At 40.4% G+C, this 26,551-nt stretch overlaps 1 protein-coding gene across 6 annotated transcripts in view; it reads left to right on the top strand.

The window, feature by feature from the left end:
• The window catches only part of PIK3R1 (phosphoinositide-3-kinase regulatory subunit 1), an 86,446-nt gene extending 63,025 nt beyond the window's left edge, over positions 1-23,421 (top strand). For 4 of the 6 annotated variants that reach the window (XM_058563934.1, XM_058563936.1, XM_058563935.1 and 1 more), the window contains 12 exons: positions 784-915; positions 1,662-1,863; positions 2,061-2,140; positions 14,038-14,140; positions 14,913-15,011; positions 15,113-15,293; positions 15,522-15,647; positions 16,414-16,556; positions 16,793-16,969; positions 17,067-17,135; positions 17,836-18,006; positions 19,170-23,421. In XM_058563934.1, coding sequence (XP_058419917.1) covers positions 784-915; positions 1,662-1,863; positions 2,061-2,140; positions 14,038-14,140; positions 14,913-15,011; positions 15,113-15,293; positions 15,522-15,647; positions 16,414-16,556; positions 16,793-16,969; positions 17,067-17,135; positions 17,836-18,006; positions 19,170-19,359 — 1,673 coding nt within the window. In that variant the 3' untranslated portion in view covers positions 19,360-23,421. Of the gene's footprint in view, positions 1-783; positions 916-1,661; positions 1,864-2,060; positions 2,141-10,293; positions 10,373-12,116; positions 12,567-14,037; positions 14,141-14,912; positions 15,012-15,112; positions 15,294-15,521; positions 15,648-16,413; positions 16,557-16,792; positions 16,970-17,066; positions 17,136-17,835; positions 18,007-19,169 lie in introns of those variants that run through there. The other 2 variants (XM_058563938.1, XM_058563937.1) reach the window with 2 other exon arrangements.
• Positions 23,422-26,551: the final 3,130 nt, after the last annotated feature.

Raw genomic sequence — 26,551 nt, 5'->3', positions numbered from 1 at the left:
TTGACTATCCCTAGGTAGAACCCATCTCAGTCAGGGCAGAACCACCCTCCAGAAAGTATTTGGAAATGTTTTGGGGGCTACATTAGTTTGCTAGGGCTGCCATAATAAAATTCCACAGACTGGGTGGCTTTAAAGACAGAAACCTATTTTCTCACAGTTTTCGAGGCTAGAAGTCTCAGGTCAAGGCAGGTTTGGTTTCTTCTGAGGCCTCTCTCCTTGGCTTACAAATGGCCGTCTTCTCACTGTGTCCTCATGTGGTCTTTCCTCTGTGCGTGTGCCACTGGTGTCTCTGTATGTGTCTAAATTTCCTCTTCTTATAAGGACACCAGTCAGAATGGATTAGGGCCCACCCTAACGACCTCATTTTAGCTTAACCACCTCTTTAAAGGCCTGTCTCCAAATGCAGTCACGTTCTGAGGTACTGGGTGTTAGGACTTCACCATATGAATTGTTGGGGGGACACAATTCAGCCCATATCAGGGGCGTTATTTTTTGTTGCCCCAAAGTCTGGGAATGTGCTCCTGGCATCATCGACAGGGGTCATCATCCAAATGCATGCAGCATGGGGGACAGACCTACGCAAAGAAAATTACTCTATTTGAAATGCCAGCAGCAACCCCTGTGAGTTAATAAATACCTACTGTTAATAAATAAATATAAGATACTTATATTTGTCCTCATCTTGCTTCCTTTCACGTGTCACGTTTAAGTCAAACATTCAGAAAATTGGCCCAACCGATGTATAAAATGTCTGAAATATATTTTTTATTGTTTCTATCCTAGATGCCACTTCCTTGGACTTGGAAATGATCGATGTGCAAGTTTTAGCAGATGCTCTCAAACGCTATCTCTTGGACTTACCAAATCCTGTCATTCCAGTAGCCGTTTACAATGAAATGATTTCTTTAGCCCCAGGTTTGTTTTCTCTTCTGAGAACCTCATTGAACATATATTGAGATGTGGGTGTGCTTGTCAAGTTCATTAAGTGCTGCATATAAAGAAATAATTTTTAGAAAATATTGGTAGGAATCTACCCTCCCCCCATCCTACCCCCCGCATCAGCACAAATTCCCTCACCAGGGCATCCGGTAGAAGTCTCAGATTCCCGTTTGCTTAAGAAGACTGACAAAGTTCACACTGTCAGCAAAGGCCACAGTGTTCCCAGTGCCGTCATTGGATTCAGGGAACTGGGACTAGGACCCAGTGGCTGGAGATGTTCTTGTCATCTTCCCTGAGTGGCCATTACAAAATGCGTTGAGGGAAAAGGACTCAGTTTTAGGAGCTAATGCTCAGTTAAAGTGCTTTGGGGACAGGAAATTGTGGTTCGTAACCTTCAAAGTTAAAACCTGTGATACTTATCTGATGCTCCTCTGAATTAGCCAATCACACTTGAAGCTGCTCCATGGAGGGCAGATTTCTGCCAGTACACCCTGAACCTCTTGTGGTTTTTTACACCCAGAGTTTCTTGCATTTCCATTTGACTTGAGATTTCTACTTTCTCACAATGCCTTTTCTAATGAGAAGAACACATGAACTATCTGCTTCTTCTGATGACTTTGTTTTAAATAACTCCTTCTTGTGTAGCTAGGACAGAAATTTGCTAGGTGTTTATTCACTGGTACCTAGAAACAGTCTCTTATTCTTTTTTCTTTAACTCGTAGAAGTACAAAGCTCCGACGAATATATCCAGCTGTTGAAGAAGCTCATTAGGTCGCCTAATATACCTCATCAGTATTGGCTTACGCTCCAGTATTTGCTAAAACATTTCTTCAAACTCTCTCAAACCTCCAGCAAAAATCTTTTGAATGCGAGAGTCCTCTCTGAACTTTTCAGCCCTCTGCTTTTCAGATTCCCGGCAGCCAGGTAAGTGAAAGAAGAGAAATGTACTTTCGGGTGATGTGGGTAGTCCTGAGTTGATTGGTCATTAAACTTAGTCTAAAGATGCCAGTTCACAGATGCATGTACATATTTGCAGCAGACACATTCGCCTGCATGTGCATAAATGAAAGTGAGTTTGTTGTTTGGGGAAAAGGTTTCTAATAAAACTCTCTTTTTTGTAGCTCTGAGAATGCTGAACACCTCATAAAAGTTATAGAAATTTTAATCTCCACAGAATGGAATGAACGACAGCCTGCACCAGGTAATGCCTTTTGAACATTTAAAATTCTCTCATGGTTTTTTAGAGCCTGAAAAATGGTGGCTTTAGACCTCCTGTGAAATAACATAAGTTTCTTGTAGAATTGAGATCCATAACAACATGTTACCTTGTGATTTAAAGACAACATAGCTGAGTGGTGGTGTATATTATCCAGATTTTGATATTTGTGGATTTTAAATGATCTTAGTTTTAGCTGAGGGTTGTTGGGAGAGCTCTCCATCCCCCTCAACATTTATGCTTCTAGTTGCATAAATTACAGAGTTCATTTTAGTTGTTGACATTTTTGTTTTTCTTTCTAATACGTATAAAGTAGGAGATTTATAATTACTATATAATTTAAAGTATTTTGGAATGTGTTTTTTGGAGGCAGGTAGACTGAGAAATGTCTGTCAAAATAAACATTTTCAATAATGCAGGCAGTATGAACCCGGGGTATTCGCTGTAGCAAGTTAGAGCAAGCCAGACACTTCTTTGAAAGCAGGCTGGCATTCAATTAGCCATTTAACAAAGCAGGAAACGTAGACTGTGTTAGCAGTGGATTTAATTTAAACTGATATGTTTTTCTTCTGAAGTCTAAACAACCTTACTTTGCTATATACTGGTTAAAACTTAGCTAATGGAGGCTCATCATTTAGAATAGTGATTTGGGTCCTGTAAGTGAAGCGAAGTCTCAGGACAAGCAGAAGGTTTGCCTGTAGTCCTAATTTATGCTTAGAATTTAAAGAAAACATCATGAATTTATGGTTTATTATAGGTAACTCATGCAAATGACCAAATTTATCTCTGTATGAGCAAGCATGGGGACCCAGTTTTTAGTGTCATGCAATGGAGAATTAAGTTGTGCTTTTTTTAGGTGTTACTGGCTTGGTTGTTTGCATCTGGATGGGGCAGACTGAGAGAGGTGAGGGCCTAGGCTTAAAACCTACCTGTAGGGGTGGGATAAATGATGGGATAGGGAAACACTCATGGTGCAGGTGTTGAGAAGGGCTTCTGTGGACAGGCCCAAAATATGGTATCCAAAAGTGAGAGAGGCAGCAGAAGTAGTACATAAGGCAGTCGTGGTATGTTCAAGTGTTCCAAAGCACAGCAAGCAGGATGTTCAACAGGGATACCCCGAATTGTAGGTAAACTGCATCAGGAAGTCTGTCAGCAGGTATCGCCTAGTCCAGGGGCTGGCTGAAAGTTTCCTCTCATGTGACTGCTCGGGTCCTTTGTTGACGGATTTGGAGCCCTGTATTGGAGTTCAGAGTCTGCCTGTGGGCTCCGTAGGAAAGAATGCAATGTAGGTTAGAAGTACCCTGTGATGAAGGGGTAGGGGGCAGGGGTGGAACATGGCACTTGAATTATTTATTGACCAATCACATGGGTGGGGAGGAAGAGGACTAGCAAGAACAAAGCAGGACCCTGGGCCAAAGGGCTGAGCTGTGATCTTTATCTTTCACTTCCTCCTGACTTGTGTGGAGGCATCTCTGAGAGACTAGGGGGAGAGCTGGGCCCTGCTTGCAGTGAAGGGCTAGGGGGTGGTCCTGGTCTTCTCAGTGGCTCCCCCTCTGTAGAAAAGCCAGAATGGATAGACAGATAGCACAGACAAATTTATCAGATGGAGTTTTTGAGAATTGCTACTACATGGGGTGTAGTAGTAGTAGAATTAGTGGTGGAATTTAATTAGCCTGACGAGTGTAAACTGGTTAAATGTCTTTATCACTTTCAGCATAATTCTGCTAGAGAAAAAATTCATCTGCAGCCATTTTCATAATGCACACTTAAAACTGCTTGATATGCCACAGACTCTACCTACATTCTTCTGAGAAATTGGTGTGCCGGTTTCAAAGGCGGATTAGTTCCATCAGCTTTGTTGAAGCATGATAAATAAAGCCTTGAACGTTTGCTAAACCATCCCAGATTTCATGCACCCTCTTCAAAAAAAATGAATCCAAGTAATTTTTAAACTATAGTTTGAGTGCTTTTTCTCTCTGGGTGATGTCTTTTAGCCATTCTGGAAATCCTGTAGGCCCTTTGGAATTAAATGGATGCTTCAGTGTCTCTCCCTTGTGAAAATATACTACCAACCCCGGGAAAAACGTCCACCTCCTCAACACCTTTGTATTCAGGAACGGCTCCAGTGCACAGGATGGGCAGGGCACCCTGGGTTAGAGGAATGATTTCTTAGGCCTAGTGGGAATGCGACATTTTCATAGTCCTTCATCATTGCCCCAGCATGTGCTGGTACCAGAGGGCTTGGGAAGCACAACACTGGCGCATCTCCAGTGAACCGTCATAAATCACTCATTTGCAATAACTTTATTGTTCTGAATAGACATGAGTACTTGAATGATTTTGGGGGGGTGGGAGGACAAGACTATTATGGGCTAGATAGACATCTTTTCTAGTTTTTACTAGATAGAGCTTGAAACAATAGGCAAAACTGATGATGTTTGAGGCAATGTAATCATGTGTCACTTAATGACAGGGATATGTTCTGAGAAATGGGTCGTTAGGCGATTTCATCATTGTTCGAACATCATAGAGTATACACAAACCTGGATGGTATAGCCTACTACATGCCTAGGCTCTATGGTACTAATCTTATGGGACCACCGTTGTGTATGTGGTCCATCGTTAACCAAAACATTGTTATGCAGCACATGACTGTAAGACCCATTAGTGCATAGTATCTAATTAAATACTAGGTGGGACAGCGTGTACTGTAAGTATAAAAAGAATAATTGAGATGTGATTGGTGACTTTAGGGTAATTGAATGGACAGAAAAACATAGGACTTGAAATGGGCTTTGAAGAATAGGTACAATTTGAATAGGGGAGGGAGAAATAGCGTTTCAAGTCAAGGAGTTTCAAAGATTTATTCAAAATAAATTGCAAAGCACAAAAATAATGGCTTGATATTTTTACCAGATTTTAAAAAGCAGTAAATATTTTTTAAGTGACAGTATCGTGTAAAGCATCCCTTTAGAGTTGAAAGCATTGTCTAGCTCTTCGTCTGCACATGAAGAAACTGAAGCCCGCAGGGGTTGAGAGTTTCACGTGGTGCCACCCAGCCTGGGTCTGCGGACGACCCTGGGCGCCAGCCTGCTGCTATATCTGCTGCACCTGCTGCCTGGGGTTGTGGAAGCTTCGTGAGCAATGGGACTGTTTTTAGTGTCCAGTCAAAAAGTCCTCTGAAGTTTCCACAAGTAATAAACTAAAAATATGTGATGTTTGCTCTTCTGGGTCACATATAGTAAAGAGCCTCAGGGCGATTTTTATAGCTTTTGGGATAAGGCTTAGAATCACTCCATCCGTCGTGCCATGGAAAGAACAGTGTGAGTCAAATGGATCTGGGTTTGAATCTCAACTCTTGCTACTTAGTTGCCAAGTTCATCATCAGGTAACTCAGCCTTTCCAAACTGTTGTCCAGTCTGTGAAATGGGAATAATGCCTCTCTCCTGGGGTGGTTGTGAGAATTAAATGAGGTAATAAGAACTGAAGCTCATGGCCCTATACTATGTCTCTACTGTCTGTTGCATCAACTCGAGTTTTTAAGGCCCTGCCAGAGCCAGCCTCATTCTGCAGCCGTGACTCCCTGGTCCACCATTCCTAGTTAGTACTATCTGAATCCCATCAGGCCATTCTCCCCACTGGCCTGCCCCCCGTTCCCAGCCAGCAGAGCCAGGCCTCTGGGAGCCTGTAGGGGTTTTAATGCAAATCTGAAAGGGACACTCACTGGGCAGGTGCTGCCCTGTAGGTACATTGCCTGGAAGGAGGAAGGTGCCTTAGTATGATGCCCTTTCCTCTATGTGTGGCTTGGTGAGTGGAGGGGCCTGGATTTCAGTACCCGCTCCCTCTGCCACCTTACCCAGGTGCCTTTGCACAGTGCACAAAATGTTCAGTTGTACACAGCAGCCCCAAACAGTGCCATCCACTTCATCTGCACCCAGGTAGGTCCTCTCCCTGCTTTATGTGCAGGTCGTCGGGCCATTCGATATGTTTATGCCCTTAACCCCCTTGTCCCCTTAACTTAACTGTTCTGTACTTCTTCCTATGAGTTTCATCTGCTCAACTACATTTCTCAAGGACAAAGGCTTCTCCTTTCCAGCTCTGCCTAGCATAGAATAGGCACAGCTTAATAATCATCCATATAAAGTTTTTTAAATTCTTTGATAAACTCCCCAACTTTCAAAGAATGTTGGCACACCAACTCATTTAATACATCCAGCAAACCTGTGAAGCGAGGATTCTCCTCAGTGTGGAGGGAAACTAAGGTTTGAAAGGTAAGCACAGCATAAGTTCTTAGAACTTTGTTGATAGTCTGCTGTTCCCTTTGTCACTAAAAGTCTTAAATATATTTAAAGCCCAACAGTAGTTCCCTGGAATCATTATGTTATGTTTACCCTACTAATACTTAGGTAGCTAAAGTAGATTTCTATAGGGCAACTCAGGTAAAAATAGGACCATTCAAAATGGGGTGCCTTTGAATGAAGCCCATTATAAATGTATTTATGTATTTCAGATTTCATGGATATATTCAGAAATATTAATGTAGCATAATTGAAGTCTAATATTGTACCCTCAAGCCCAGAGTGGAAAATAAATGACTCTTTCTCCCCCTCTGCCCTTCTACACCTGTCAGAGTTAATTTTTAACCACTGGCACATTGCAAAACATTCATCCTGAAGAGCCTGATTCATAAATCTTGTTTTAAATGCTCTGGGCTTGGTTTTCAACCAAGACTAAAGCAAGCACCAAGGTGGAGGGAAATGACTTTCAAAGAGTTTTACTTTTCTCTGATTTATTTTTTATTGGGTTTAAAATGTGGTCTGACATTAGAGGGTTGTTTCAAAGGTGAGAAATGAAACCTTGAAAAAAAATGCATGTATTTAGATGGGTAGGAATAAACAGAGGCAAGCCATACTAGGTTATATCGGAAAATAGGAAGTTTTATTTGTGCTCTGAAAAAGAGACGTATTTCAGGGCGCATATGTTGGTGGGGTATGGCTCAGTTTTACTTTTGTTTTCACAGTGCAGCTTCTCTTTCCCTCAAGGGACAGCATCTGAGAGGGAAACAGCAGAGGTGGAGTTCTTTCTTCCACTAAGCAAGGGCACACCTTTTCAGATACTTGGTAGAATGCATCAGTTTTGTGTATATGTAAACCTGAGTTTGTTTTTAAACTTAAATGGACATTTTGTTTAGCACTGGATCATTAAGAGCACTGGAGGTGGAGTAAAGAATTTGCATCATTGTGAAAGGCCCTTCTGTCCCACGTTGTCTTAGGTTAAAATTATGAAGGGAGGCATTCATTTAACCCTTAAATTAAGATTTTGGTTCATTTATTTTTTTCTCACTGCCTTTTCTTTAAAGTGGTCTTTTGTTCATAAATGATGACCCACAAAAATATTTAAGAAGTTGTGCAGAATGAAAGCCAGTTGTGGAACATTCGCTATGTGGTGGTGACTTGCACGTATGAGATACAGTGTTCAGTCTGTAACTTTCAAACATATTTTAATGATTAAGGGACTAGACTAGATCACGCCTGCTGAGAAGTGAAATGTGGCCTATTTTTGCCTCTGAAATGAGTTTTACAAAACTTTGAGGAAAGGGAAAGTAATGAGACATATGGGTTTGAAGAATCTAAAGGGTAAAGTTAGTTTCGATGATGTGAGTTTTCCAGTGTGGCTGGGTCTTTGGGTCTCAGATAAACGCTGAAATTAAAATACAAGTTTTCTTAGAAGAGCTCAGCAGCCACGTGAAAAATATCTCCTAAATTGTTATGACATCTGTGCGTTTGATTTATAAGTTATTTGTTAGTGAATCATATAGATTAAGTGATAGTTGGACAATTACGTTTATTTTGTATGACATTTTGGACAGGTGTGAGATGAATGAAATATACAGAAAATTGTTTTCTCCGAAGCAGAAGGTACTGATTCCGTTCTACCAGCAGAGGGCTCCCTTTTTAAACTTATAAAGAGCATGTGTCTTGCCGATCACTTTTCAAAGACTAAAATTGAATGGAAAAGACTCCGCTCACACTTTCGATAATATAATGGAACCTCTATGGTAGATGATTGTACATATTGTGAGAAATTTGAAGCAAAGTTTTCAAATCTATTTTAAGACTTTCTTTCTGTAAGTAGAGGTTGTACTGCTTTCCAGCAGATAATTTTCTTCTGAAACAGAAAATACATTGTTGCACTAGAGAGCATTTTAATCTTAGAAGGTTTTTGACCTTTCATTCATATGAAACATCATATGAATCCAGACGGGTATGCTTAAGACACTGATGTTTCCAAGGTTTCTAGCTTCAGAAAGACTATTTTTAAAAGTAGGGCAAGATTATGCAGCTCAGGGGGCACGAGTATTCTCTAAACTAACCATGTGGTCCTGTGATCAGCTGGCAGAAGCTGGCAGGATCACTTACAGACTATTTTTTTTTTCCATTGGAAAAGTAGGTTTTTTTTTGTATTATATCAATTGCACCAAAGGAAAGTTTGTAAAAGCGCTTTCATCGTGAGTTTAGCAGCGCTTCTCAGATATTGCAAGGAATCCTGAAGCTGGTTCCTGCCTGCGTGGGCTTTATGTCAGCACCTAGATCTTCCCTTATCACTGCCTGTGACCACTGGGTCACCTTCCCATATGAAGTCCGAGGGTATTATAGACATAACCTGTGTTTCTTCAAAGAAAATTAGAAGGTAGCTTTTTTTTAAGTAAGCTAAAAATAGAAAACAGAAAAAGTCAGTTTTGTTGTAGGTGTGAAATTTTTTGCATGTGGCTTAAAAGCAATTAACGTCAGTTTCGCTTGTTAATTTTTACTTTCTCTGGCAGAGGGAAGTGAAGAGCAGGGCCAGTGGGCGGAGCAAAAAGCGTTGAGGAGAAAGCTCAGACGGCTGGGTTCTGGTCCCAGCGCTAGAATCCTGTGCAAACCACTTCCCCCTCTGGATCAGAACTGTGTGTGTGTAGCATGAGGGAATTGCTTGACGTGACCTCTACATTACTTTCTTGTTTTAAAGCTAGTGATTCTGTGATTTTACATTGTGTTATGGTTCTTGGGATAATAGTAAAGCCATGTATGCTGATGCAAGTGAAATTTTTCTTCCGTGAAATTTTAATTCTTTAAATAGTAGCCAACAGTCCTAAGTCTGGTTCATTGCAACTTTCTCAAATAAAGGACAAAAAATCCTCTAGAAAGGTGTGCCATTCTGCTTGCCCTCCTCTCCTTTGCTCCATGTTGTGGTCACATGAACCTCATGCAGACACACCTTTTAATTATTAGAAAGTCGTCTGGCTGTGTGAACATGAGTTGAAATTGACCTCATAAAAATAGCCGCAGAGTGGGTTTTATTTCTTTCTTAATCTTCACGTGGTTGTGGAGGATAGTATCCATGCAGAGTTACAGTAATTTTCCCTGGGATCCTCTCCTACGACTATGAAACATTTTTTAAACCTGTTCCTGCCGAGTGGCTCCATAGGGCTTGCCTGTTACACCTGCGGGGCTGCCTGTGCTAGTGTGTGGGAGGAGGTGGACAGAGCAGGGCACGGTGTTCTGGGCCGTTCGAGAGGTTCAGGCCTTTACAAGCAAGGCTTTGATTCTATTTTTTGCTGAACTAGCTCAGCCACTTCCTGTGTTTGGCTGCGCATAGTGCCTGCTTCTCTGTGGCCACTTGAGCCCCGCGAGCCAGCGAGCGCGCCGCCGCAGCCGGTTAGCGAGACTATTTTAGGTCCCCTCACAATGGCCTTCTCATTTCCTCGGTGAAAATGAGCGAGTTGGGCTGGCACTGGCCACTTGTTAGCCGATGACAACTTTGACTTTGGCTTGGGCTCCCCTCCCCCACCCAAAATCCCGAGCTCAGCAAATATTTGAACCTGCCCAAGTTAATCATGAAGCCGCGATCTTTATCTGAGAGAGACGTGCGAGCGCCCGGGCTTTTCCCCTCCCCAGTACAGTACCGACCTCCAGTGGGTTTCTCAATGGGGAGCCGCCGCTGAGCCGCGCTGCGCTGCCGGGCGTGCGCGTGTCCCCTCGTCCGCGCGGTGACAGCCCGAGGGTCCTGCGGCCGCCCGCCCCGCGCGCTCGAGCGGGCGCGAGCACTGCAGCCGGGAGCCGTGGGGGGAACGCGGGGGCTGGTCCCGCTTGCTGGAAGAATAGCTTTTTGGATTTTTTTTTCATTGTCGGATACAGGCATTTCAAAGGGAGACCATTGAAATGCATAACCTGCAAAGTAAGTTGCCTTTAATTTGTGCACTTCTCTGCCCCTTCGCTGTTTCACTGTCTTTTGTACTTCTGTGAAAGGATCATTTCTGTAGTTTGTCTTCGTGTGTGTGTGTGTGAGAGAAAGAGAGGGAGAGGGAGAGATTAAATGCTGCCTGGGAAGGGCAGATGAGAGATTAGGGGAGACACTCCCCCATTTCCTCAAGGGGCACAGTGTGAGGGAAAGATGGGGTTTAGGTTGGAATTGGAGAAGGAGGTAATTACAAAGTGCTTGGCTGGAAGTTGGTGCCCGGCCAGGCGTCTGGGAGACGTGGAAAATCACCTGTCTCACTGTCCTCCTCCTTGGGTCAGTTTGCCACATGGGATCCAGCAGCAGGACTGGTTTGCACCAAGTGCTGCCAAAGGCATGAGGCTGCCTGCTGGCTGTTAGACCTTCCACACAGCTGCTAGGAGGACTTGCCTCCCTTCCCTTTGGGGGAGGGTCAACTTTTTATTAAACTAAGAAAGAATTGTTTCTGAATGTTATCCGAGGGCATACCCCCCACCACCACTTTTACCATTTTTATTTGAATTTGAGTTTAGATTTACTTAAACCCTTAGGCAAATAGAAAAGTGTGAGTGGGAGAGGGTGGAAGGGTAGAGGTTGAGTGTGCCGTACTCCTTAGTGGAAAAATGAATTGAACCAGAGGGGACACAAGTGAACAGTGCTCAGAATGTCTTGCCTGTGCTCTGCTAATTTATATATTTTATGAGTCCAAATTTGATGGAAAGTCTAAGAATACATTTTAAGGGCTTCTGTGTTCTTTAAATTGTAAATATGTTAAAATTGTTTACGTATGTAACATATGTATGTGTGTAGACCACAAAGCCCACTATAGTTTTTTAAATCAGTTACATTTACATGGGAGAGGGAGCCTTTTCTCCTTTCCTCCCCTCTCGTCATAGTATTGTAAATGTAAAGAGACTGGTTCACAATGGCAATGTACATTAGGCTCTAGTAAGGGTGGCAGGATTATATGCAGAATGGCTTTAAAGAACTAAAATTAATGTCAATTTATAGGGGAATTGATTTCTTTACATTAAATACTGCTAAGAAGGAATAATAATATCTGTCCCTAGAGTGAGGCATTTAAGATGGGGGGGGAAGCCCCCCCAAAGGTGATCACTCTCCCCCTCAAGCAGCATTAGCACAATAAATCCGGAGATGGGTTCGTCAGTGAGAAATACTTGGCAAAGATAACTCCACCTCTACTCTGCATTCTGATATATGCCTCTTTCTTTTTGGGAGATGCAATTTACCTTGACCATAATAATGTTGACAATTATGTTTATTATTTCTGCTAATAGGCATCTTCATTTCTGTTAGGAATTTTCATTGTGGTTTCATAAAGTCTGATTTTAACTTTGCAGTGTTTGGTAGAGGAGGAGATTGTCTATACATGTTTTTCTAATTATGCTTTCTAATGTTGTACATTTGTGACAGTGTTTAAGTTCTGAGTTTTCAGTGAATTATGTAGGAGTGAAATTAAATATCCAGAGTTCTTGATCCTTTCTGCTTTAAATATATATGAGAGGTATTTAAGGACTGTAAAATATACCTTAAATACACCATCTTGATGCCTGTGTAAGATTTTTAAACCAAGGAATGACCGGGCTATCTATAAACCCAGATGCACTAGGGAAAGGAAAAAAAAAAAAAAAAAAAGCTACGTGCTGCAGCATATCAGCTTTTGTCAACCTGCCAACAGCGGCGCGTACCATGCTGCAAGGAGTAATAAAAAAGGAATTAGAAAACTCACTGCTGGAGAAGAACAGTCAAATTAAACACCTTTTTGAAACGATGAGCATGTATCCTTTGCAGTTCTCTGAAATGTAGGTTCTTAGTGAGGCTGGGGTTGTGTTAGGGCTGGGATAGAAGAGAAATGATGGAGCAGGAGTGGTCTGGTGACATTTGTCTGACTGGATTGGCTGGGCTGTGTGATGTAATAGGTTACAGTGCAGCCCCTTATAGGTTTTAAAATGAATTCCAAGACACCATTACAAAGAAAGCCGGACTCTTTTCTTATAACTGAGCTCAGCCAAGGAAACTCTCGCACAAATGTACAACACTGTTTGGAATATGGAAGACCTGGATTTAGAATATGCTAAGACAGATATAAATTGTGGCACAGACTTGATGTTTTATATAGAAATGGATCCACCAGGTAATACTGCAGTATTCTTGTAGAAAACTAGTTAATTTTGTGGCATTTAATTTTTTTGACAACTACTGTAACAGATCCTCTTTAGATTTCTGTTTTTATTAATTTGTTCTAATTTAATAGGAAACAGTTTGACCATAGCTTGAAAATGAAACAAATTGTTTGACTGCCTGTGGAAGCAGGCAGATCAGGCTGTGTGTGGTAAATGCTTATTCTTACTTGAATGAATATGAATTGAATTCCGGTTTTTCACTGGTGTCTTTTGTTAATCGAGGTCCTTTGCTATTTGGGTTACATTGTTGTATATCGTTCCTTTAATTAAAAAGATGCATCCTTTGTGCTGCTCTTCTCTGTTGACAGTGGATGGGGACAGTGTGGTCCTTGCAGTGATTACACTTGGTACTTTAGAAAAGCATGTCAAATGGAGCACTGATTGCAACTCAGTTCTAGGTGACCTGAAATGATTCTAGATCAAAGGTTGAGACTTTGCCTGCTCTCTCTTATATTAAGATACTGGAATGAGAAAAAAAGTTGGCTTTCCATTATTTAGTCCTAGTCTTTATAAAATATTCTTGATAGACTCCTGAAATAATTTTTGCATAAATTAAAATAGTAACAGTGCTTTAAAACTTACAACTTAGAATTTAGCTAAAAATCCTAGACTTATTTTGCTTTCTAAATTATTTGATTCCAATGTTAGCCTTCCTCTCAATTAAGAAATTCAGAAACACTGCAGTCTTTTATTTGTCACCACTTGGTATATGAATACTGACTTGACATTGAAGAAAAGAGATATGGTTTTTAATCAGTCTTGGCATAGAGAGCACAATTTATCCAGTGGAATCTGAACATGAATACTAAAGAGATTTAGGTCACAGATGAGTTTCTTAAAGTGGCTTTTGGCAGAACAGTGACTGAAATACTAAGATTAGAGAAACCCAATTCCTCGTCTTAAAACATATTGCTGTAGATGAGTTTTATTACTGCAACAGCATTTGTGGAGGACAGAAACTAAATTTGTCTTTTATAATAAATAAGAAGAGGAAATTCAAGGCAACCCATGTGATTCTTTCTGCTCATATGTTCATAGTTTCTTACTTTAGATGGATTTGACCAGGCATGAAACTTGAATATAACTAGAACTCAGAAATTAGAAAATGTTGTGACTCTGGATTTGCTTGGAAATTCATTCACAGGGCCAGCCCAATTTATTTGTTAGTCTCCAAGCTGTTTCTCTCTTTTCTCTTTTTCAGTTTCTTTTCTCTTTGAGCCATACTCTGAAAGATTTCTGATTTTTTTTTTAAGAACGTTATCTTCCATGTTTCATGGAATTGTGAATTATTGCTCTCTTTCACAGTTACTCTAATTTTTTCTACATAGAAATGATATTTATCTAAAGAAATTTAGGTCTAATTTAAAATGTTCAATGGTAGTTGGGATTGCAAACAACTTTTTTTTTCTCCTTAATCTACAGCACTGCCTCCTAAACCACCAAAGCCCACTACTGTAGCCAACAACGGTATGAATAACAATATGTCCTTACAAGATGCTGAATGGTACTGGGGAGATATCTCGAGGTAAGGCTCAGAAACTGGGAGTTTTTACTAGAGATAGAGAGTTTTAGATTAAGAGAAAGAAAAGCACCAGCTTGCTAAGTTCCGTTTTTAGGCTATCATCCAACATAAGCATGAAGCATAGTTGGTTCTCTTCCAAAGAAGACCAGAGAAGTCACTGAGCACTGGAGAGCTGTGGGTGCTGGATGCCACAGGAAATTAAATCCCAGAGAAGTTTCATTATTGACAGAGATGTCAGGGCAGCACCAGGGTGAAGTGGCACCGCCTAAGGGCAGAGTGTAAAGTCACTCTTGATTAGGCAGTACTCTGAGAATTAATATTATTATCATCTTCAATATAATAAAAGGGCATTTTTATTCTTAGCTTTTTTTAAGAGAATTCAGGAGTTGGGGAAAACTTTTTTGGGATCACGACTGTCTGTGCTGATTTGTCAGAGCGATTGGAGTGCTTGGTTAAAAAGTAAATTAAAACTTTGTACCACAGATATACCAGTAGTGAAAGTGGGTATTTTTTTCTTTAACTCCCATGTGCCTGTTTGTAATGAGATGAAATTGATAACATTTCTATGTAAACAAAGAATAAATTAAGCTGACTATGTAATTAATGAATGTAAATCTGTAGGGGCAGCAGGGGTATAGGCACTCTCGGGACTTTCCGCTCAATTTTGCTGTCAACCTAAAACTACTCTTAAAAAATAAAATCTATTAAAAAAAATGTAAACCCAGAGTCACTGAATCCTTGAGGTGAGCACCGTCCTGTGTTCTTTTCACTCCAGGGAAGAAGTGAATGAAAAACTTCGAGATACAGCCGACGGGACCTTTTTGGTACGAGACGCATCTACTAAAATGCATGGCGATTATACTCTGACACTAAGGTGAGTCAGAATGTAGCTCCAGCTGGGGTGCTCAAGTTGACATGAAAACACATTTCTTTAAAGGAAATTGTAATGCCATTATATTTATGTTGTATTTACAGGAAAGGAGGAAATAACAAATTAATCAAAATATTTCACCGAGATGGGAAATATGGCTTCTCTGACCCATTAACCTTCAACTCGGTGGTTGAACTAATAAACCACTACCGGAATGAATCTCTAGCTCAGTATAATCCCAAGCTGGATGTGAAGTTACTTTATCCAGTATCCAAATACCAGCAGGTAATCAAATATTCATGTTATTATAATATGTAAATAAGATACTTTCAGTGCTTACTAATGAAGTTTGAAAAACTTTACACTTGTAATCACAAAATTATAATTTTATAGTGGCTAAATAAAATTTTACTTTAAGGATTTTTCCATCTCAGATATTTTGTTAAAAAATTATTTGATTAAATACCTTATCAACTGTATTTTTCTTTTTCTTTCAATCTCTAATCCTTCCAGGATCAAGTTGTCAAAGAAGATAATATTGAAGCTGTAGGAAAAAAATTACATGAATATAACACTCAATTTCAAGAAAAAAGTCGGGAATATGATAGATTATATGAAGATTATACCCGTACTTCCCAGGTGAGTTTTCTGTGAAAATTAAAGTTTTAGAACTCTTAGTTATTAGAACTTAAGTTGTGTTATATTCAGCTTCAAAAAAAGAAAAGAATAAAAAAGGTTGAACTTTTGCAAATAAAATAGGGGGAGAGATCATTTATGAATCATTGTTGATTATTCTAATAATTGTTCATTGTATCTCTATACTTTTTAAATGAAGCCTATAAGTAGTAGAATAATAAATTAAGTTGACTAGATAAATGAAGAGGTCGCTGTGAGTTTTAAGTTGATTTGACATAATTCCTAATTGAAGAATTCTTTTTAGATTGGAAGCTAATAATAACTGGAAGTTCCACAGACTTGTCTCCCCTGAAATGGAAGTTTAACCATTATATACCCTGCCATGAAAAGTCGAGGCTTCATTTCCTGCAGTGTTTTCCTAGAGAACTTAATCTTTTCTAGGCCATCATGTATCGGGGACCGCCAGAGAGGGTAGAGGGCAACACAGATGCCATAAACTGCTGATAAAGTAGAATGGCTGTAAAAAAGATGAAAACTATAGGAAATTGTCAAGCAGTCATCTTCCACAGATTGGGGAAAATTCTCCAAAGGAAATGTGTGCTTCTGTGATACTATTTTAATGGGTTTTATGAATTAGAGTCGCACCTTGTTAACAGAATATTTACATGCTAGATAGTAATACAGATCAGATATCCTCGTAGTGTCTTGCAATAAGAAATTGTCTCTTCTATGAAAGGTATGACATTGTCTTGTTAAAATTATGTTGCAGGAAATCCAAATGAAAAGAACAGCTATTGAAGCATTTAATGAAACCATAAAAATATTTGAAGAACAGTGTCAAACCCAGGAGCGGTACAGCAAAGAATACATAGAAAAGTTTAAACGTGAAGGCAATGAGAAAGAAATACAAAGGTTGGTGACCCAGGAGTGCTTCCATTATCCTTGCGCTAGTGATAACCAAAATCCTCTAAAACTGTTTAAAGGTGCTCTCGCTTTCTGTGCTTTGGATGATTAAAAAAATGACAGGAAGAGAAAGCGTTCTTTACCTGAAGAAAACTGCTGGGACTCCATAGTGAAACTTTTCATAAACTTTGGGGAACCTTCATGATGCACCCAGGTAATTACAGATGCATTTCTCTTACCTGCAGGATTATGCATAATTATGAAAAGTTAAAGTCTCGAATCAGTGAAATTGTTGACAGTAGAAGAAGATTGGAGGAAGACTTGAAGAAGCAGGCAGCTGAGTACCGGGAGATTGACAAACGCATGAACAGCATTAAACCAGACCTCATTCAGCTGAGAAAGACAAGAGACCAATACTTGATGTAAGTATTAGAAGTGGAACCTGGTAGATGAAGGATTGGGAATTGCTAAAATAAGGATAAGTTATTAATGCATTTTCTTTTTAAAACTATTTTTCAGGTGGTTGACTCAGAAAGGTGTTCGGCAAAAGAAGTTGAACGAGTGGTTGGGCAATGAAAACACTGAAGAGTAAGTAGTTACTATGGATGGGCGGTACCAAAAGATTTTTCTCATTTTAGGAAAACACATGACTTGCTTTGTTTGCAGAACAAGTGAGGAATTTTACTCAATTTGGAACATCTTGTAGGAGAAAATGTATAAACTCAGTCTTATACAGGAAAGTTTAGTGGAGGAGGATACAGATTTATTTTTTCCCATAATGCTGTAAAGTGACATTGTGTTCATAATGATGTCCCTGAACATCTGAAAAATCCCAACGTATTTTTGGAAAAATCAGACGAGAAAAAAGGGACACAAGTATGTTTAGTATATTTTTGAAGCTTAAGTATATGTTTTGTTTGAATTATTTGAAGACTGGCAATCCTCCTAGTCAATCAATTTCCTGATCTAAACTGGACAAACAGGATTGTTTAATACCTTCTCTCTGCCCAGGTACCTGAGCATAGTTGCTGACTTGAAAACAGGAAGAGTATAACTTATTGTTGCTCACTCTTTGTCCAGGGAGGTTAGATTGAAGGCTAAACTTGATGAGAGGAAAAGTCAGGCCAGAGAGGCTGGTCAAGTCTGACCCATGATCGCTGGCCTGACTTGCTTGAACGAGGGGCAGGAAGGAGATAGACGGGATGAGGACCCTTCCTAAGAGGGACAGTGGGGCAGGCTAGTGGCTCCCATGCACTTCATTTAGAAACTTTCTCTCCTGCCTACTTAGCCAATATTCGCTGGTGGAAGATGATGAGGATTTGCCCCACCACGATGAGAAGACATGGAATGTTGGCAGCAGCAACCGAAACAAGGCTGAAAACCTGTTGCGAGGGAAGCGAGATGGCACTTTTCTTGTTCGGGAAAGCAGTAAACAGGGCTGCTACGCCTGCTCCGTGGTGTATGTATCTCCAGCAAACTATTTTTCTTATTAAACATCTCTTGAGAGGGCGTTTCATTCAGCCAGCCAGCCAACCTTGGGAACGAGGATTTGAGACAGTTCTAATCTTGAAGAATCTTACAGTACAATAATGTAGAAGAGGAAATAGACGTAATATTTTAACATCTGTTAATAGAGTCTAGTAGAAAGAAACCTGCTGTTTAGTTGGAAGACTGGGGTTTGGGTCCCAATTCAGCAACTACTTAATCATGAGAAGTCTTGAAGTCTTTTTTTTTTCCATCTTTAAAATGGAAATAGCAATGCTTGGGTTTTTTGTTGTTGTTTTTTGCCTCCCACGGCTAATATAGTTGGAATCTGAGGTAATTCACATGAGAGCCCCACGCACAGGTATAAAGTACCCATCAGGAACAGGTCAAAATACAAGAGAAATGACCCTGGTCACTGTCCTTGAGATGTGTACACCCAGGAGAAGACATTTCCATCATGTGGCATATTTTCCTTTTATTTCTTAGTAGTTTGGGGAGTACTTTGAAAAGTGAGTTTTGGAATACTAACATTTCAGAGAAGTGAGTATCCTCTAGGAGGGAAAGGTTCTAAAAGTACATTATACTCCATGATCTACCTCTATTTAAGCAGAGAATTACTCCTACAGAAAATAAGGAGCGAGAAGAACTTTGAGTTAGGACAAGGGAATAGGAGAATAGAGAGAATATGCAAAGAGAGAGAGGTGTGTAGACGTCTTAAGGACACCCTATTAATAATTGTAGTGACGGTACTACTCTGGTCATACAGCGGCATTAATAGTAATGGCTGGAAGCCACCATTTGTTGCATGCTTACTGCATTCCAGGCATCCTGTCAAGCACATTACGTACATTATGTCATATCTCAAAGCCACCCTGTTTTATTGCTATCATCTTCCTTTTAAACCATTTTAAAGATGAAAATACAGCAGCTCAGTGAAGCTGGGTTACCTGCCTAAGCCACTCAGCCGGTTAAGTGACAGAGCCACAAGCCTACAGCTAACCCAGGACTGCTCCCCACAGGGAGACTGGCCTGCGTAGAGTGCACTTTTTCATAGTGATGATTTTAATAAAAACACCTTGTGGAGTCGCGAATTGTCCTGGACAGGCTCAAAAGGCATTTCTTCTCTCTCCTCTCTAGGGTGGACGGCGAAGTAAAGCATTGTGTCATAAACAAAACAGCGACTGGCTACGGCTTCGCCGAGCCCTATAACCTGTACAGCTCTCTGAAAGAACTGGTGCTACATTACCAACACACGTCCCTCGTGCAGCACAACGACTCCCTCAACGTCACACTAGCCTACCCGGTATACGCACAGCAGAGGCGATGAAGCGTGTACCCTCTGGTTCTTCTGAAGTTCAACCACGCTGAGGCCTCGGGAAAGCACAGGGCTCCTCTCCAGCCTGACCTGTGAATTGAGCTGCGGAAACCAAGCCGCCCATCTTCAGATGGGACTCGAGCTTTCGACAAAAAAGTAGTAGGGGAAAACATGCAGCCTAGTGCTGTGCGATGACCATAGGTTTCTGATCTGGAGTGTTTATCCTTCCTTTCTTTCCTTTTTTTTTTTGGTTTAATTTAAAGCCACAATGACACACGACACAAAGAGAAAAAGAAATGCAAAAATCTCTGCATGCAGGGACAAAGAGGCCTTTAACCATGGTGCTTGTTAATGCTTTCTGAAGCTTTACCAGCTCAAAGTTGGGATCTTGTAGACCGGAGGGTGGATGGGGCTGAAGAGCCCTGGCCTGAGGATCTTCGGTCCAGCCTGGTTTAGCCTGGGTGTTGCTGTGCACGGTGGACCCAGACGCATCGCACTGTGGATTATTTCATTTTCTAACAAACGAACGATATGTAGCAGAAAGGCACTTCCACTCACAAGGCACACTTGGGGAGAACATCAGCTCACATATGTTCAGAGGAAATTCTGCTGTAGCGAAGTGCCAGAAAGTGTTTTGTTTCAACTTATCAAAAAAACACCATCCACCAACAGAAAAATGGAGTTTGGAAAACAGGACTTAAAATGACATTCAGTATATAAAATATGTACATAATATTGGATGACTAACTATCAAATAGATGGATTTGTATCAATACCAAATAGCTTCTGTTTTGTTTTGCTGAAGGCTAAATTCACAGCGCTATGCAATTCTTAATTTTCATTAAGTTGTTCTCTCAGTTTTAAATGTACTTTCAGAATAAGCTTCCCCCGCCCCAATTTTTGTTGCTTGAAAATATTGTTGTCCCTGTTTTTTGTGTTAATATTCATTTGTTATTCTTTTCCTTTTTTTTAAAGAAGAAATGTACAGGATGCCAGTAAAAAAAATGGCTTCAGAATTAAAACTATGAAATATTTTACAGTTTTTCTTGTACAGAGTACTTGGCGGTTAGCCCAAGGTTAAAAAGTTCATAACAGATTTTTTGGACTAAGTGTTTTGTTGGGCAGTGCCTGATAAGCTTCAAAGCTGCTTTATTCAATAAAAAAAGAGAAAGATATATGAATATGACAAAGTATCACTGAGTTCAACAATGTTGTTTCAAGACTCTTAAAATACGGTACCTGGTGATGTTTGTTTCATAAAGAATTGTGAACTTCTTGAATCTCGGGAGGGGGGATGTGGCAGAGAGATGTACAGGTGGGTGGAGGGAGGGGTGGCGCGGTGTATGCACTTTCTCTTTCTCATGGTTGTAGAGAAGAAGTGAATAACTGCAAGGTGAAGTTGCTTGTACTTCAGTTTTTCCCACTTTGATCTGCTAGTTATTATCAATTAATGACAATTACAAACCTCCTGGAACTCTAACACAGTGCAGCTGGTCAGATATTTCAGTTCTTAGGAAGGGGGTTAGGCTCCGGGAACAGTGTTCACCTTTGTTGGGAACACTGATTTCAAAGTATAATCTATGTGTTTAGAAAATGTGTCCCTTTAATGTTAGATTACCCATTACAACATGCATTTGTTTTAGAAAAAGCATGATCTGAAAAAATTTTTATCTGGATATTTCCCTAGCTTTCCATTCAATTTAGATCATAAAGCAAATAGACATGATCATAACTTACTGCTCTGGGCTATGGGGAGCTCATTAAAGTCATGGCCATTGCAGGAATCATGACCCCAGTCCTCCTCATTCATCCACATGATGGTATGTGTTAGACTTCACTGTGGGGGAAAGGCAGGGGTTGTTAGAGTAATCTTTCCAGTTTAGGGCCAGAGTGAGAGGTCTCTCTCCCTGATTGACGTATGCAAAAGCCTTTCTCTGCAGTGTCAATGTACATGTGTTGGGAGGAATAAAGGATAATTAAAATCATGGTCACTACCCTGGTAGATTAAAATGGAATCTTACAATTTCAGTTTTCCTTTCTCAATATTAGATTCAGTCACAGCTTTATTTCTCTTCCCTTCAAATACTGGGGTGAGGGTTTTTTGTTTTGTTTTTTAATGTTCCTTCTAAAATTCTTTTGAAAGAATCCATCTAGCAGCTGACTTAACTGTAGAATGTATTTTTTTCTCTTTACATGAAGCTACTCATATCAAGAGCAATAGTCAGTCTTACAGCCAGACTGTCAGCCGTCAAACTTGACCGTACTGATCTGACCATCTCCCTCTCATCTCCAGACGATTGATGATCTCCCTGGTTTTAGTCTGAGTGTCTGCTTTAAAACTATCCTTCCATGTCACACAGAAGTCTAACAATCAGTTAATAGTACTTTATAAACTAGAGATTGTTTTTTTTTTTTTTTGGTAGCACATCCATGTACGTTATTAAGTATAATTTTCATTTAATTTCTAAAATATAAGATCTGAGATGGAATGTTTCATTAAAAGCTACAGCTTTGTTAATGTTTTTGCCTCAACACTTCGCAAGATGCCATGATATTTAGGCACTTGCCTTGTTTTTGCATCTCACAAGCATAAATGCAATAGATTTTTCTTTAAACAGCAAAGGCAGGATTCATCATTCCCCATCACAGTGAGTTACAGCTTACCCATGATGTTACACCTCTGCCAAATGCCTTTGTGATTGTGCGTAGCATGCTCACGTTTGTCTTTCTAGATGTTTGACCAGCAGGGCTCTTTGGGTTGAATCAGACATGTCATCTCCTCACAACATTGTCTGAGTGGCTCACAAGTATGAATGGATCCAGCAGAGGCACTCCTGATACATGCTTTTATCCATGCATTGATTCCCCCCCGCAGCGTAGCATCCTGAACATAAAAGCCAGAAGCCAAGCTGCAGAGAGGCTGTGATAGGGCTATAGAAGTGGAGCATTGGGATTGGAATAATATACATGAAAGAAAAACCATAACCATGTGAAAAGGCAAAAAGCATGTGTTTGCAACATCTGATGACTTCACGGCTCTTGATATCTGTATATATGTATATGTGCATGGACTGTGTTTCCAGGACACCTTTCAGCCAAAACAGATCCACAGTCGTTAAGTTCAAGTACACAACAAGCAAATGTCTAGTAGAATTCTTGTATATGTGTATGGGTTGTTTTTTTCTTTTGAAGTTGCTTTGTTTTGTCTTATAAAGGTGAAAATTGTTTGCAAGTGAAGTGAGAAGTTCATAATTCTTTGGCTTTTTCTGTTTTTCAAAGTTGCTCCTTTTGGGGAGCTGGTCTGGATGACTCGCTTAACGTGGAAATCCTTGTTTTCAGTGTGTCGAGTCAAAATGTGTTTATGTGAGCTGTCACTGTGGGGAACCAATTGCTTTGTCATATAGCTGGTTATGAACTAGTAACGTGTTTGGGAAGTCCTACTGATGTTCCTTATTGGGAGAAAAATTCTGCTGGTTTTAACAACTGTGCTTTTGCTATGCATGGTATCCAAGTCAGTTGGAAAGCAGACCCTGAAATTTGAGTTCAGGGTCATTTAAGAAAGGGGCAGTTTAAAGCACAATGCCTCACATGGGACAAAGTTCCAAAATGCCAAATTCTTATTTTTTAAAACTCTGGTTATATAAAATACTGGTATTATGAGTAGGGAGGGAACTGAATTGGGTTCATTGGAAACACTATCCAACTTAACATTAAACTTGTCACCATGAGATAGCATTAGCTGCCCAGGATGCTGCTATTAAAACAAAAACAAAAACAAACAAAAAAAACATTTATATGTGTGTATTTTTTAAAGCTACGATCTGTTCAATGTTTTTACAAATCTGTTTATATGACATTGTTAAAATAAAGTTGGTCTTTTGACGAGAGGGAGGATGTCGTGGTCAGTTGTAATTTTGCCTTTACAAGGCAACTGGGGTGGGGGGTGGGGGGAGTGTACCTCCTTGACATTTTGTTCAAGCTATAGATTCAATGGAGCTATGTCTTGTTGTTTTAAGTTGCTTTAATGCATTGTATTAGGTCTTCAAACAGAATAAAGGTTGTTTTGAAACTTAAGTTATGGTTTGAAATTTCAATTATCACCTAAGAAATATTTCTAAAACCGTTCTCTTGCTCTTTTGGTTAATAAAAGTTGCTGCTGTTTTTCTAGTCTCGCACCCACCCCCGTGTATTCTATTATCACGTTATCTCCTTTTTGTAAAGTGAGAAGGACATGAAGAGTGGTCACGTGAATGACGGTTCAGTGTTGTTCATGTCATTTCCCTATATCCTTAATGATGAAGAGAAATACCTCTAGGAGATGTCATTTCAAGGCCTGTTCTTGCTATAAGAATGCCCACTGTCCCCTCTATCCCTCCCCTCCTCCACCATCCAACCCCAAACCTTCAGAATTGTTGTCTACAAACTATGTTCGTTAAGGAATTGCTTTTGTCCCCCGGTCCTCCAGTCTGCATATGTTGAGCACTCCCGGTGCAGGGACAGTATGAGGCACTGTGCAGCATGCAGTGTGACATGGGGGGTAGACGGAGCCAAGCCACACTCCAGATTCAGCTTTCACACAGTAGCATCTAGTCAATATATACAAACCATTCTTAATCTGAAATAGCTTTCTCATTTTATTTTTATTGCTGAATGAATTTTCAACAGTGCCACTTCACATGTATATGGCATTTACTTTACCTGTAGGCACAGTGAGGCTCCTGGACATGAAGACATGGTCTAGTATGGGGATGAGAGGGGCACATAAATAATTATGGTCATGGCAACCATGACTAACATTTGTTGAGTATGGCAGTAACTCGGAGATTCATTTCCTGTTTCTCCCTTGCTCTGTTCTGTACCACAGAGAACCACATTCCCAGGGTCTTTTGCCCTGTGGCTTCAAGGCAGTGAGTCTCCCCCGTGGCTCCATTTCCTACCAGACCGACTCTCTCTTTGGGGGTTGAGCAGCCCCACTATGTTCTCTCTCTCAGTAGAAGCCTCTGCCTTCTGAGCTCTGGCAACATCGCCTCCTCCCATTTTTACTCTAGCCTAAGCGGAGTAGCAGCTTTCTGCCATTGCTAAACCTTTGGTTTCTCTCACCACCCCCTGTTTGGCTTTTGAGCCCTTCCATCACCTGAGTAACCAATTCTCTTTATTCAATCCTCTCTATAAAAGCTAGAATCATTTCTTTTTTCTTGAGTGGTCTCTGATTGATATGGCAAGTGATTTTTACCCATTAACACTTCATATGCATTTATGTGATTTAATCTTTCCACAGCTGAGTTAGACGGTATTATCCCTATTCTACAGATGAGAAAACTGAAGCATAGGCTTTAAATGACTTAAGATCATGCAGCATTCAGAGCACAGAGTAGAGCGCCTAGGCGGTCTGACTCAAGCCAGAGCTCTTCACCGCTGTGTTGTAACAGCCTTGCAATGGAAAATGCACTGGGCGATCAAAGAAAAGTTCACCGTCACTTTCCCTCCTGGGGATCTAATCATGTGGCTCTCAATTAGTGGACAGGGCACAAGTGGTCAATGTTGAACAGCAGGGAATGGCCTGGGTTTGCTTTAGACCAAGAGTTCCTGAAGTGTGGTCCCCAGACTGACAGCATTAGCATCAGCACCACTTGGAAATCTGTTAGAAGTGCAAATTCGAGCCCCACCCCCACCCCCACATCTGCTAACTCAGAATAGGACCCAGCAGTCTGTTTCAACAAGCTCTCCAGGTGATTTTAATGCCTACTAAAGTTTGGGACTCACCACTTAAGATCACCCAATTGTTGAAAGAGTACTTGTAAGTATTTTAATTAAAAGCCACCACCCTTAATGAGTGATATAAATATATTTTACTTTATGATTTATGCTCATAGTATAGACAGTATACAGGAAAGATAATAGACTGATTTATAGCTTAGGAGGTCCAGCTGGTCTTAGCTCTGTATTTAACCAGCTGTGGGAACTTGACCAACTCAGTTCACCTGTCTAGGCCTCCAACTCCATACCTGTCAAATAAGGTTATGAGTATTAATAGTCTCTGGGACTCCTTCTACAGCATATGCTGGGATTTGGTGTACTGAATGAGACTATTCAGTTCCCCAGTTCTCTAATTTATGATTTGGCCACAATTACAACCCACAGCATGAATGGTGACTGCAGACCACTGTAGGTGATTGAGCTCCTTTGTGTTGTCAGTGATGATGGCCAAGAAAGCTTTAGCAAAATTAGGCTCCATCTATCTCGCTGATATCTTAAAGCTACACTTCAGGTAAATCAAAATGGGCAGCAGGTTCTTGATAATGTGGAGGGGAGTGCTCTTGTAAATGACACTTGGACCATCTTTCTGAAGCATGAGGCACTAAGTCAGAGAACTTGGCCTACCAGATCTTCTGGAGCATGGCAGGAAGTGGGTAAGTTATAACATGTTAAGACCTGACACTGTGTCAACCCATTAAAAAAAGCTTTTTTCTGAACTTGTCCCTTAACAAGTCTGTCTAAAAATAAGAATCCTGTAAAGACTTAAAGGTAAGACTGGAAACCATAAAACTTCTAGAAGAAAACATAGGAAAATGCTCCTTGGCATGGGCCTTGGCAGTGATTTTTTGGATATAACACGTAAAACACAAGCAACAAAATTAAAAATAAGGGGGACTATATCAAACTAAAAAGCTTCTGCATAGCAAAAGAAATAATCAACAAAATGAAAAGACAACCTACAGAATGTAAATAAATATTTGCCAACCATGTGTCAGATAAGGGGTTAATATTCAAAATATATAAAGAACACATACAACTCAATAGAAGAAAATAAATAATCCAATTTAAAAATGGGCAAAGGACCTGAATAGACATTTTTCCAAAGAAAATATACAAATGGCCAACAGGTACGTGAAAAGGTGCTCAACATCAGGGAAATGCAAATCAAAACCACAATGAGCTATCACCTCCACCTGTTAGAATGGCTATTATCAGAGAGTGATGTCACCAAGATGGCTATGGAAGTCATTTCTGACTTCACTCCCCCTCACAAGAAGAATAACTAACAACTATTCATGGACAAGACACCACCGAGAGAATCCTAGAACATCACAATGAGACTGAAGCACTCCCTGTACCACAAAAACCGTGACAGACCACATTAGAAAAGTAAGAGGAATGTCTACACACTGACTGCACTGCCCTTCCCTCAGGCTGGTGCAGCACC

Source organism: Diceros bicornis, chromosome 20 (genome assembly GCF_020826845.1).
Source record: "Diceros bicornis minor isolate mBicDic1 chromosome 20, mDicBic1.mat.cur, whole genome shotgun sequence".
Lineage (NCBI taxonomy): Eukaryota > Metazoa > Chordata > Mammalia > Perissodactyla > Rhinocerotidae > Diceros > Diceros bicornis.
Note: the sequence above shows the minus strand (reverse complement) of the source record. Positions and strands in the feature narration are given on the sequence as shown.